Raw genomic sequence first — 14132 nt, forward strand, 5'->3', positions numbered from 1 at the left:
CACAGATCTGCCGCAATCGACTTCAGCCGCGATCGCTCTCCTCCCGGCCCGGGGAGGGGTTGGCGGGCCGGTCCCCAGCGGAGATTCCCCTTCCCCTGGTCCCCAGCCGCGAACCTCGGCCCGCTGGGAGCCGGGATGCCCTGGGCTCGCCAGGCGGGAGCTGCCCAGCAGCGGAGCTCGCTGCGCTGCTCTGGGTCCTAGCCCGGGGCCCCTCCCCCGTCCCAAGCAGAGTTGGAGCCCCCGCCTCGAGTTCTCACTGCGGGCTCGTTCATGGCCTCTGCTGCTGGCGAAGCGCCGCCAGGGCCCTGCCGAGGGGAGATCGGGCTGCAGTTCTGGGTGGAAGCCTTGCAGCTGGTTCCCGGCTTGCTGGCTCCCGCTGTGCTGCTGGGGGTCGCCTTGGGCGTCGGCGCCGCGCTCCTGCTGTGCTTCTATGTGATCGGGCCTCTTCTGCAAAACAAGGTACGCGTTGCTGGATGGGATCTTTGCAGTAGAAGGTTTTGGCTTCGTGCGGATTGAGTGGGTTTGGGTAAATACTCTGGGTCCTACCTGATCCTGCCAGCCTTGGCCTCCGCATCCCAAATTGGAGTAGAACAAACCGTCTGGCCACTCTCCCTGCTCTTAAAAAAACCCCAAACCAGTGTCTGATGCACAACAGCAACACAGGACACCGGGTCTGTCATCTCCTGAATCAAGCCTGCTTTGGGCCTCTAACTCTCCAAATTGTAATGGGTATACAGCGAATACATGTAAATGCTCCTATTGTATCAATATCTGGAGCATTACACATTCTAGTGCAACAGCATTGCAAACCCCCCACAGCTTACACCTGGATTCTATTGGATCTAGCTGGCAGCACAAGAAAATCTGCACCCAACCATAATAGTGCTTCAAAATCCCAGGTCTGACACATAGACCCTGCTGGATGCAGCAAGTTTTTGGCCCTCATTACTCAACTTCCTTTACTTAAACAGAGAACAAATGTAGGTGCTCCTACTGCTCAAAAACATTTCTAATAAGTGCATTTTGTAATGCAGCAACACCCCAAAACTTGGGTCCTCCTGGATCCAGCCAGTTGTTGGCCTCAGTTGTCCAAATTCCACTAGCTATATAGAAAGCACGTTTAGCCTGCCTGCTGCACTTTAAAAACTCCAGACTGACTCTGACATGCCCCAGAGCAACAATGCCACAAAACTTGGATTCAGCATCGGAATCCTTTTGGATCCAGCTGAGTTTTGTCCACCGACCCAGAAATTACACTGCCAAAATTAAGAATAAGTGTACTTTTCTACCATGCTTTAAACACTGACACATCCTGGTACAAGAAAGAGGCAAAAACTCTGATTTGATCTAGGCAAAGGTTTCGCACAACAAATTTTTTGGTGGCCTCAGAGCAGTGGTGGGCAACCTGCGGCCCACGGGCCACCAGACCATTTGTTTACATTTGCACGGCCGCCTGCAGCTCCCAGTGGCCACTATTCACCGTTCCCAGCCAATGGGAGCTGCAGGAAGCGACGCCCGGCCCGTGTCACTTCCCGCAGCTCCCATTGGCCGGGACCGGCGAATGGCGGCCACTGGGAGCTGCAGGCAGCCGTGCAAATGTAAACAAACGGTCTGACAGCCTGCCAGTGGCTTGATCTGAGGGGCCGCAGGTTGCCCACCACTGCCTCAGAGTGTGGCCACCAACTCTTGCTGGTGGCCATTCTGACAATTTTTCCTAAAATACTTAATTAACATTAGGAAAAAGAAACAAATATGCATATATACATGTCCAAATCATTGTAATTTATTTATACAGGGATTTGGGTTTATTTTTGAAACTCAATAATAAATATAATGTACAGTTGTCTGTGTTCTTTACTGGACCTAAACAGAATAGAAACAAAAATAAGGTGCTTTGCATGTTCTTTGTCCTTTGTTGTTGTTGTTGTTTCTTTTGGGTTTTTTGGTTGGTTGTTTTTTTTGTTTGTTTTTTTTTTTTAGACTTGCTGGCTAGTAAGTCTGCTATTGTGAAAAGTGATATTTGTATGTTTGTTAATTTTTCACAGAAGCAGGCTTGCTAGCTACCTGGGAGGCAATGAAAAGTGATATTAACAAACATACAAATATCACTTTTCACAGCAGAGTTACTCAGTCCCAGCAAGCTGGGGGACAAAGTAAGCCCTGAATTGGGAGATGGGTGGGTGGGGAGGCAGCGGGGGGCCAAGGATGATGGAAGGGGTGCCAGAGGAGGCAGCGGGGGCCAGCAGCGATGGGAGGGGGGTTGGAGCGAGCCCGGGGGCCAGGCTGGAGCCTGAAGCCCTGCGGCTGGGGACTAGAGCCCATTGCCACACGTCTGAAGCCCAAGGCCAGAGGACACAGCGGTGGCCAGGGATATTGGGGGGGCAAGCCCAGGGCCAGCACCCAAAGCCCTATGGCCGGATCCTGGGTCCCGCGGCCGGAGCCCGGGATGGAGGAGGCAGTAGGGGCCAGGAGTGACAGGCAGAGGGTGGTGAGCCTGGGGTCGGAGCCCAAAGCCCCATGGCCAGATCCTGGGGCCCCGCAGCTGGACCCTCGGGGACAGAGCCTGTCGCTGCACAGCCGAAGCTCAGAGCCAGAGAACATAGCGGGGGCCATGGGTGATGGGGGTATGAGCCTGGGGCCAGAACCTGAAGCCCCACAGCCGAATCTGGGGTCCAATGGCTGGAGCCTGGGCCACGTGGCTGGGGATGGAACCTGCTGCTGCGCGTCCAAAGCCCAGGACCGGGGATGACGCAGCGGAGGCCAGAGATGATGGAGGAGTGGTGAGCCCAGGGACAGAGCCCGCTCCTCAGTTTTACCATCTATATTTAATACATATGCAGCTTCTTCTAGTCCACCACAATAATGCCAATCCCCACGTATCATGGAATAACAACACTACAGACATGACTGTGAGCAACTGAATTCAGCTAGGTCAAGCTGGGTTTTGGCACTGAGCTCCTGAATTAGAATATTACCATGCTATCAAATTGGAGTCTTCACTTATACAAATTCATCTCCTTTGAACAACATGATACCTTTTGGGCCACCACATATATGTGTCAGTAACATTACTTATGAGATAAGATAAGCACCTGGATGAAAAGCTGCTATCTCAAACTCAGTCTGTAAAACAGAGGTAGGAATTGGGTTGTAGTTAAAGGACCTGCAGGTCTGACTCCATCACCCATTGAAGACTTATTTACTTTATTTGTCAAGAAGGTGCACATCCTGGGGTTCCTTTGAGACTTTTTGCTTGCTCCTAGATACCAAAAAGCAGCTGTGTCCCAGAAGTGCCATTTTCTAATTTCAACTCAATTGGAAAATGTGCCCTTTCTTAACTACTGCAAACCACCCATTCTGATCCACATATGCACCACCTTTCCACTAGACTGCATCAGGGTGTTCCCTATTACACTGTACTTTAGGATGTTCAGGTACTACAGAGATGAGGGCTGTAAAAGTATCTAGACCAGTGGTTCTCAAAGCCGGTCCACCACTTGTTCAGGTAAAGCCCCTGGCGGGCCGGGCTGGTTTGTTTACCTGCCACGTCCACAGGTTTGGCTGATCGCAGCTCTCACTGGCCGCTGTTCGCCACTCCAGGCCAATGGGGGCTGCGGGAAGCGGCGCAGGCCGAGGGATGTGCTGGCTGCCCTTCCCACAGCCCCCATTGGGCTGGAGCGGCGAGCTGCGGCCAGTGGGAGCTGCGATGGGCTGAACCTGTGGACGTGGCAGGTAAACAAACTAGCCCGGCCCACCAGGGGCTTTCCCCAAACAAGCAGCGGACCGGCTTTGAGAACCACTGATCTAGACAGAATGAGTGTGTGTGTGGGGGGGGGGGGGGGGGGGGACGGGACTCAAGCTGAAGGCCATATGAATGTTTCAGATGGCCTGACAGCAGCCTGCTTCTGGGATATTTAGATAGACATGTGGACATCACCCCAGTTTTCTACATTTTCTGCTGGCTCCCTATTCAATAGTGTATCTTCATCAAGAGCCTGTTTCCAGCAGATGAAGCCCTCAATCGACTGGAGCTACTCTGTATCCAAGTGTGTCTTCCTCTGTCACCCACCTCAGCAGCTGTGATCAACAGGAGTGATAAGGCTGACAGAGTCTCAAGTGAAACTCTTGTTAGCCTAACATTCTCAGCTGCAGACTCTCAACTATCCAACTTCTAATATAGATGCCTGCATTTAAACTGATTTAATCCTTGCTTAAATCAATTTAGCTTCATTTGGTAATGTACTGAAACAAGCTGGGATTTAAGCAAGGATTAAATTCATTTAAGTAGATCTATGTTAGGGGCTTTGCACCAGTTTAATTGTTGCTCTGCAGATGCCATACACACGAGAGAGACCTGTTTACTTAGATTAATTTAAAATCGATTTAGCTAATCCGCTGCAACTTTTCTTGTACAGACATGGTCTCCATCTTGTCACTTTAGGGCACAACAGAAGACTTACCTGGTTTGCAGAAGTCTTCCTGAAATAACGTTGACCACAGAATAGGCATCAGTGTCTTCTCCCGGAAACAAATAAGAACAATCCCACTTACAAAGCAGTAAAATGAATGGAAGAATGGAGAGAACTGTCCCTTTTAAACTGGGACTATGTACCTAAATCCCATGGTGCTTTAGAAATATATGAGGTAGAAAAAGAATGAGGCATATTGTATACATTTTACAACTTGCTTGGGGTGAAACTGCTATTTAGTGTTTTCCAAAGCATATGCTCTCTCTGTTGTTTAACATGCATTTGTCTGATTTTAGTCCTCTTTGGAGAAATACGTATATTTTCATCATCTTTTAAAGACTAACCCTGGTTGTTCCTTGCTTTTTATCACAATGTTTCTTGAGACTCCAGCATTATTTACATTGTACATATCCATAGAATTATTTATACTACACCAGGTTATTTTCTGGGAACAGCATTATTGATTTCTTTTGGTTTGTTCTTGCTCTGCATCAGACTTAGACCTATATAATATTGAGTTAATTTAATGTAACAGTGGTTGGCACGGACACAGCTGGAGGATCTAGTGCCATGCAGAGTGTTCTCTCTGCATTCAGTGGGTGGTTTGTTTTTCTTTAGCCACACCTCTTTTTACAACTATAGCTAACCCGCCACACACATATATATATATATATCATAATTAGGCCTGGTGGGAGAGAAGAATACTTGTTAGCCATCTGCTTTCAAGAGGAAGATTTGAAACTCTGCTTGAAGCCATGCTTTTGCCTGGTAATGGATGCACTTCAGGTACTAGATCAATGCATCCTATGGAGGCGGAAGCTTCTCTGATTCAATAGCTCATTTTTCTTTCCAAAATAGATGTTTTTTTATATTGCTGTCATGGTTGGCTCAGTTTAGCTAAGTACAGATGTTATCCTTTTGCTGTCTTCACCGGTCTGGTCACTCTGATACTATGGTCATAAGGTATGAGTATTTAAAAAGAAGTCATTATTGCCAGTGCCTTCCAGAAGTGTTCTGTTCTTCTGTAGTACCCTCCAGTCAGATTTACCCTGTACCAGCAAACTTTCTTGTTGAGATAGAGCTTGTCCAGTCATGAGATTCCGGTAGATTAGCTTGATGACGTACTACCGGGATTGTTGTTAGACCTTATTTTATTCAACATCTTTATTAATGATCTATAAGAAGAGGTAAATGGCACTTTAACTACATTCGTACCGGTAATACATTGGGAGGACAAAAAGCAATGGAAAGGAGGGAGCTAATGGGGTGATAAATGTGGGAAGGAAATAGATTCAACTTGGAAAAATACAGGTTTATTCACTGGGGATAAGTAATCCAAGTTATAGGTGTTCAGTGTGAAAGAAATGCTTGAGAAATACTATGGCTGAAAGTGGGCAGCAAACTGGATGTGAACTTGCAAGGAAATACGAGACAAGAAAAGCAAATGCCTCTTTTGGGCTACATATGCAAGAACATCTTGTCACCATACTAGAAAGATGAAAGCTTTTCTTTAAAAACTATCTCGCACTGATACAATTGTACATAGAATATGATGTACAGTTCTGGACACCTCAGTGTCTGAGAGATGATGGGAGGGAAGTCAGTGGAAAACAATAAAATTATTGGGATAAGTAGGGGCTGGAGGGAATGAATAATATGGAAAGGTACTAAAAGAACTAATTACATTCTATATTGTGCGACCAGTCAACTACTAAAGGAGAGTTTAAGTTTCTATAACAAGACTGGACTGAGAAGTGGAAAGTGGCATAGGCAATATCTTTTTAACAGCTCAACAAACAGGTAGTAAAATGGAGACATGAAGTAGGAGCCTTTGAGCCATCATGTTTGCCTAAAGTGAGTAACCATATTATCACATTCTGTATAGGTTCTTATACCATGCTCACCACCGTAGTATCTGAGTGTCTTCCAGTAGTTCATTAAGCCATGTGTCAAGTGTTGTTTGTTCTCTCATCTTCTCTGCAGGGAGAAAGTGCGTGCAGTGGAGAGGTTTGGTGGGGGGTTTGTTTAATATACATGTTGCTATATGATTGTAAGAGAAGGCAGGTCAAAGAAATGCACCTTGCACTTGGAGTGGAAGTTGGTGATGGTCCTTAGTACCTAGGGGAGCTCTTTCCATAGTCTCAGGTCTTCTCCCCCCCCCCTTCAGAAAGTTCTATCACCTGCATCAATGAGATTTACCCTTATTCGAGAACATTTCACTGAAGAACAGCGTGGAACAATGGTCCTCATCCAAGAGCTTTAGGTGATCTTTTACATATCTTAGACCCAGGTCTTGGAGTGCCTTCAAGATACAGACCAAGACCTGGAACTTGACTCAATAGTCTATGAGAAGCTAGTCTGGAGAGTGGTGGACAGGTTTGATGTGTATGCAGTAGCCTGTACTACAGAGACGACACACTACTGGATGGAGTTTCCTAAGCACTGATGGTTTCAAACCTGTAGCTTTTCTCACCTGTCCTATACCTGGTGCATGGTATATTCTCACAAATTTTTCCTAGTCCATTACTTGGGTCTAAAACACTGTATGCACCTGTGTAACTTCATCACACGAGTAGTTCAATTGCCAATCCTCAATACTGCAATCATTTGATGCTGTGGGGTGGGGGTGGGAAGGCGGCTTCTTGGCACTGAATGTGCAATAGCCAGAGTCTTTCACCTTTCCCTGGGCCAAGTCTCCAGCGCTGGGGGAGAAGAATAAAGCAAATGCAGAAAGAAACTAAAGATGTTTCCTCAATCTATAAACTTACTACTCATTTTCAGAAAACTGAAATCATTATTCTAAAATAATCATTTGTACCTACTTTGTAACTTGAACAGGATATTACTATAAATAAAACAGGGTCATCTAAGATGTCAGATGAATCCAAGTGGTTTGAGTTGCATTTTATTTTTTTTGTCCTGCTTTGGGATTTCAGAAAGATGATTCCCAAAGGCTTCTGGAAAGCTTTCACTCGGATGTACACGGACATCTTGATGAAAATGTACCCTTACCCAGAAAGAAGAAAACAGAAACTCAAATGTCAGAGGAGGAAATGGTGCTGGAAGTAAGAGTTTATTCCTTTCATAGAGGTCTATTTTGTCTGATATTCTAGCCTGCTTACTTAGCAGCTGATCCAAATGCTGTTGATTTCAGCAGGGTTGGGATCTGTCCCTTCAAGAGTTACAATGATTCCCATACAAATGCTGTAATAAAGAAATTGGAAACTGAATGCAGTAAATCAGAGACTCAGTGAACAAAGAAATAAGGGCCCTGAATCTAGGATCTGTTGATACTTAGAAATATGATTTCACTTACATTTACCTGGCCCAATTTCACAGTCTTTACTCAGGCAAAATTCCCATTCAAATCCATTGGAATTATTTCCCACTCTACCATCATATTACAGATTTGAGGGCAGTAGCCAATACTCCCACTTCTTCCCACAACTACCTTGCCCAGCACCTTGCAAATTTGGGTATTTCCCCTGAAGCATTTTCATCTGACTTTAAATTATTAGAATTCACAGCTGAAGAGGAGCCTGTAATCTGATTGCACAAATCCACTAAACTAGGGAAGTTTACTTTAAAAGATTGAGAACCACATCAAGGCTTTAATCAGGGGTATGCAGAGGTCTTCCACAGGGTACATCAACTCATCTAGATATTTGCCTAGTTTTACAACAGGCTACATAAAAAGCACTAACAAAGTCAGTACAAACTAAAATTTCATGTAGACAATGACTTGTTTATACTGCTCTATATACTATACACTGAAATGTAAGTACAATATTTATATGCCAATTGATTTATTTTATAATTATATGGTAAAAATGAGAAAGGAAGCAATTTTTCAGTAACAGTGTGGCTGTGACACTTCTGTATTTTTATGTCTGGTTTTGTAAAAAAGTAGTTTTGAAGTGAGGTGAAACTTGGGGTACGCAAGACAAATCAGCCTCCTAAAAGTGGTACAGTCATCTGGAATGGTTGAGAACCACTGCTCTTGTCCTTACTCAGGCAAGACTCCATTGAACTCACTAGGACTCTTTCTTGAGTAAGAACTGCAGGACTGGGGCAAAAGTATCCAGCCTATGGGTAAAATGGATCACAAAACCGCTATGTTAAGGTTCCACTCAGTTTCTTTAGATACTGGGAGTTGGATTCTTAGGGTTCAGTCCTGCTCTACTGGAATCCTATTGTCTCATGTATCTTAGCTGACCTGTTTCTGTGCATGCAGGTGCAGGTTTGCTCATTCTTTTTTTAAGTGATGGGCTTTGAATATTAAAGGGCAGGTCAACTTTTATCATGCTACTGAGTGTTTACTTCATAACCCTTTAAAAGAAAACTATACTGATGAGATTCTCTCTTTGGCTCTTATGAAAGAGTTGTTTCTGGGATACATCAGCTTATATTTACATTAAATGGAAGAGTATAATGCCTTGTAATTCAACATGTGAAAAACATAACTAAGTTTTTCTTCTGTTACATCAAGTTTCTGGAAAAGTGTCTCTTCTAGCTTGTGAAATGCAATAGCCTTTGCAATCTGGTCAGACTTCTGTAATATGTGTGGACCAAAACCTAACCCTGATACTCCCTAAGAAAGATCTGCCCAGGCCCTGTGCCTGAGGAGCACTATTTCAGGCTGTGGCAAAGGTCCAGTGATTTTGGAGACGGTCTTAGGTGTCTGAGAAATCCCCCCAAAACCTGAATCTCGGGCCCAAAGTCAAATGTTAGGTGGGTATGCATAGCTGCCAAGTTTTGTGTTGCTCCATTTGTGACATTTTATGCAAATCAGTTCATTAGCTTTACACATTTGCAAAATTTTAAGATGCAGACAATGGTCGTATTGGTCAATACACTCCCTCCCAAGCAGTGGGGATAAGACATTGAGCTGAACAAAAATTTTGCCTCTGAAGAGTATCTTGGGAGTATTTGGAAGTTTGGAAGCTTAGGCCTGGTCTACACTAGGCTTTTATGTCGAATTTAGCGGCGTTACATCGAATTAACCCTGCACCCGTCCACACCACGAAGCTATTTAGTTCAACATAGAGCTCTCTTAAATTCGACTTCTGTACTCCTCCCCAACGAGAGGAGTAGCGCTAAATTCGACATGGCCATATCGAATTAGGCTAGGTGTGGATGGAAATCGACGGTAATAGCTCCGGGAGCTATCCCACAGTGCACCACTCTGTTGACGCTCTGGACAGCAGTCCGAGCTCGGATGCTCTGATCAGCCACACAGGAAAAGCCCCAGGAAAATTTGAATTCCTTTTCCTGTCTGGGCAGTTTGAATCTCATTCCCTGTTTGGACAGCGTGGCGAGCTCAGCAGCACTGGCAACGATGCAGAGCTCTCCAGCAGAGATGGCCGTGCAATCTAATAGAAGGAGGGCCCCAGCATGGACTGATCGGGAAGTCTTGGATCTGATCGCTGTGTGGGGCGATGAGTCCGTGCTTTCAGAGCTGCGCTCCAAAAGAAGGAATGCAAAGATCTACGAGAAGATCTCTAAAGCCATGGCAGAGAGAGGATACAGCCGGGATGCAACGCAGTGCCGCATGAAAATCAAGGACCTGAGACAAGGCTACCAAAAAACCAAAGAGGCAAACGGACGCTCCGGATCCCATCCCCACACATCCCGTTTCTACGAGGCACTGCATTCCATCCTAGGTGCGTCCGCCACCACTACCCCACCACTGACCGTGGACTCTGAGGATGGGATATTGTCCGCGGCAGGTTCCTCGTCGGACATGTTAGCGGACGGGGAAGATGAAGAAGGAGATGAGGAGGACGAGGCAGTCGACAGCGCTGGCACCGCTGATTTCCCCGACAGCCAGGAGCTCTTCATCACCCTTACCGAGATCCCCTACCAACCGTCCCCATCCCTTACCCCGGAGACAGAATCAGGGGAAGGATCAAGCAGTAAGTGCTTTAAATATCTAAACATTTATTTTTACAAGAACTGAAATATTTATAATATTAACAATGGCTGTTTCCTAAAGTGCTTAAACATGTAAACAATTATCTGCAAAAAAACTGGAATATTTACAATAGTAACAAAGGGTTTTTCATGATTTGTCTGCCTTAGGCTCTTCACAATTTAGTCCCAAGTATTTAAAAATTTTTTTACAATGTCCGGTAAGTCATGATTATGCTGCCCAAGACGCTCCACTCTTTAGTCCCAGTGCACCTACGTGAAAATCCGGTCAATATGGCCGGGGATGGAGGCGAAATCCTCATAGGAGAACTCCTCGTAGGTCTCATGAAGGTACATTTCCTAGCCTGTTTATCAGGTTCCTGGGTAGGGCGATCTTATTGGGCCCTCCGTGGTAGGACACGTTACCGCGCCACGACACCATCAGATACTCTGGTATCATTGCCCTGCAGAGCATGGCGGCAAACGGCCCTGGTTTCTGAAGGCTTTCTCGAAACATCCTTTCCCTCTGGGACTCCGAGATCCTCAGCAGGGTGATGTCGCTCATTACGCCCTGCTTTGAATTAGGGAGGGGAATGTTAGTATTGGGACTGCTTTACAGCCACGCGGTGGAGGGATAGGGGCAGCATACAGGGATCTTTCCCTGGAACAGCCACGAGGGGGTGGGACAGGGGCATAGTTCATGCTGTCCTGATTGCTGGCAGCAGAGACTGGCATTGCTTTCAATGTGAAAGGAGGCCAGTGCTACTAGTACAGTTTTAAGCAGCCAGAAGTCTACGGCTTACCATGATTGCATGCTACAGAAGTTCAGGTGTCCTGCCACGCTTCTCAGATAACTGCAAGACCACTGCAGGACCCCAGGCACTGAAGGCGAGGGCCGAAAATTCGACCTTGTCCTGAGTGCGCATGTGAGAGGTGCAGTGCATGGTCTTGTTCACAGAGAAAGACTAGGTTCTTTGTACACAACTTCATTTATCTGTCTCAGGAATTCACTCCATTTTTCCCATTCACACAGATACATCTGCGACTGTCTCCCAACCCAGCCTGTCAGCACACTCCCAGAGGCTAGCGCAGATTAGGAGGAGGAAGAAGACGACGCGGGAGGACATGTTCTCAGAACTAATGAGCTGCTCCCGAGCCCAGGCAGCCCAGCAGACACAGTGGAGGGAGAACTTGTCACAAATGCACCGAGCAGTCATGGAACGGGAGGAGAGGTGGCGTCAGGAGGACCAGCAGGCTACTGAAAAGCTGCTTGGACTTCTGAGGGAGCAAACGGACACGCTCCGGCGCCTTGTGGATGTTCTGCAAGACCGGAGGCAGGAGGACAGAGCCCCGCTGCAGTCTATCTCTAACCGCCCTCCCCCGCCACCAAGTCCCACACCCCCCTCACCCAAAGTACAAAGAAGGAGGGGCGGCAAGGGCCGTTAAAACTTTCAGTCAACCCCTGCAGACTGCTCTAGCACTAGAAGGCTCTCATTCCCCAAAATTTTAAAAGTCCTTTCCTACACACCTCACAGAAGCCCCCGTGCAAGTTTCAACCCCCACGTTTCATGTCTGGTTCATAATAAAATATTCGTTTCTGTTAATTACTGTTTCCATGATTTTATTTTGGAGGAGAGTCTGTCTGAACGAGGGGAAGGGGCATGGTAATTGGACAGGACAGTCACCTTTACCAGGGTACAGAGGCGGGGTCAGGTCCAGGATCAGGACACATACCCAGTGCAGTGACTAGTGACCCTGTTCAATCTGGGAGGTGGTTTTCATGTTCTGGGGGGGGGGGGGGGGTTTGCTCTGTGACTTTGTGGCGGGGGAGGGCAGTTACAGATCTAATGCATCACAGAGCCGCGCAGCAGGGGAGCTGTAACCCTCCTCCCCCTGCCAGACAGTCACATAGCCGACACATACACGCTGTCCCGCCCAGGAGGGCTGGCAGGCTCTGTTGAAACAACCAGTCCACCACTGCGGAACCCGTCATTCCTGGAGTTTAGAAGCATCATTTGCATCACAACACTAAACCCGCACCCCGCCACAGTCTGCGTCCCAGGTTTAAAACATTCCCGCGAAAACAGTAATAAAGACAACGGTGTTCATTAACAAAACAGAACAGATTTTATTTTTTGGGAAGGGGGGGAAGGGGGTATGTAACTGGAGAGGATAGTCAACGGTAACTGGGTAAAGAAACGGTGGCAAGTTCAGGTTCTGAGTCCACAAACTTAAAATTCACTGGTGACCCTGCTCAGTCTGGAAACTGTCTTTCAAAGCCTCCCGGATGCACAGTGCGTCCCGCTGGGCTCTTCTAATCTCCCGGCTGTCTGGCTGGGAGTAATCAGCAGCCAGGCGATTTGCCTCAACCTCCCGCCATAAAGGTCTCCCCCTTGCTCTCACAGAGATTGTGGAGCACACAGCAAGCTGCAATAACAATGGGGATATTGGTTTCGCTGAGATCACAGCGAGTCAGTAAGCTTCTCCATCTCCCCTTGAGACGGCCAAAAGCACACTCCACCACCATTCTGCACTTGCTGAGCCGGTAGTTGAACAGTTCTTTTTCTGTGTCCAGGGCGCCAGTATAGGGCTTCATGAGCCAGGGCATTAGCGGGTATGCTGGGTCCCCGAGGATCACTGTAGGCATCTCCACATCCCCAAGAGTTATTTTGTGGTCCGGGAAGTAAATACCTTCCTGCAGCCGTCTAAACAGACCAGAGTTCCTGAACACGCGAGCGTCATGAACCTTGCCCGGCCATCCAACGTTGATGTTAGTAAAACGTCCCTTATGGTCCACCAGTGCTTGCAGCACCATTGAAAAGTAGCCCTTTCGGTTGATGTACTGGCTGGCCTGGTGGTCCGGTCCCAGGATAGGGATGTGAGTCCCATCTATAGCCCCACCGCAGTTTGGGAATCCCATCGCGGCGAAGCCATCTATGATGGCCTGCGCGTTTCCCAGGGTCACTACCTTTGACAGCAGTACCTTCACGATTGCCTTGGCTACTTGACAACAACCCCAACGGTAGATTTGCCCACGCCAAACTGGTTCGCGACTGACCGGTAGCTGTCCGGCGTTGCAAGCTTCCAGAGGGCTATGGCCACTCGCTTCTGGACAGTCAGGGCTGCTCGCATCCGGGTGTCCTTGCGCTTCAGGGCAGGGGACAGCAACTCACAAAGTTCGAGGAAAGTCCCCTTCCGCATGCGAAAGTTTCGCAGCCACTGGGATTCATCCCAGACCTGAAGCACTATGCGGTCCCACCAGTCCGTGCTTGTTTCACGGGCCCAGAATCGCCGTTCCACAGTATCCACAAGACCCATTGCCACCGTGATGTCCTCGGCACTGGGTGTCGTGGTTTCAGACAGGCGTGTGCTACTCTCGGAGTTCAGGTCCTCACCCCGCTGCCGTAGCCTCCTCGCCTGATTTCTCTCTATCTGCCTCAGTGAAAGGTCGATGATGAGCTGCGATGCGTTGACAACGGCCACAACTGCAGCGATGGTTGCAGCGGGATCCATGCTCGCAGTGCTGTGGCGTCCGCGCTGTCACTGACCAGAAAAGTGCGTGAACTGATTTCCCGCCGGCGCTTTCAGGGAGGGAGGGAGGGCTGTAGTGACGGACGGATGAGGACAGTTACCCAAAAGCACCCTCGACAAATTTTTTTACCCAGAAGGCAATGGCGGCTCGACCCAGAATTCCAATGGGCAGCGGGGACTGCGGGAACTGTGGGATAGCTACCCACAGTGCACCGCTTCCAA

General features: G+C 47.7%; 1 protein-coding gene across 1 annotated transcript in view; it reads left to right on the forward strand.

Moving 5' to 3' along the window:
* The first annotated feature begins 270 nt into the window (after positions 1-270).
* EVC (EvC ciliary complex subunit 1) overlaps positions 271-14132 on the forward strand; it is a 97219-nt gene continuing 83357 nt past the window's right edge. Inside the window, exons 1-2 of the mRNA XM_065405510.1 lie at positions 271-459; positions 7406-7534. Coding sequence (XP_065261582.1) covers positions 271-459; positions 7406-7534 — 318 coding nt within the window. The remainder of the gene's footprint in view (positions 460-7405; positions 7535-14132) is intronic.

This window comes from Emys orbicularis, chromosome 5 (assembly GCF_028017835.1).
Source record: "Emys orbicularis isolate rEmyOrb1 chromosome 5, rEmyOrb1.hap1, whole genome shotgun sequence".
In the NCBI taxonomy this organism is placed as follows: Eukaryota; Metazoa; Chordata; order Testudines; family Emydidae; genus Emys; species Emys orbicularis.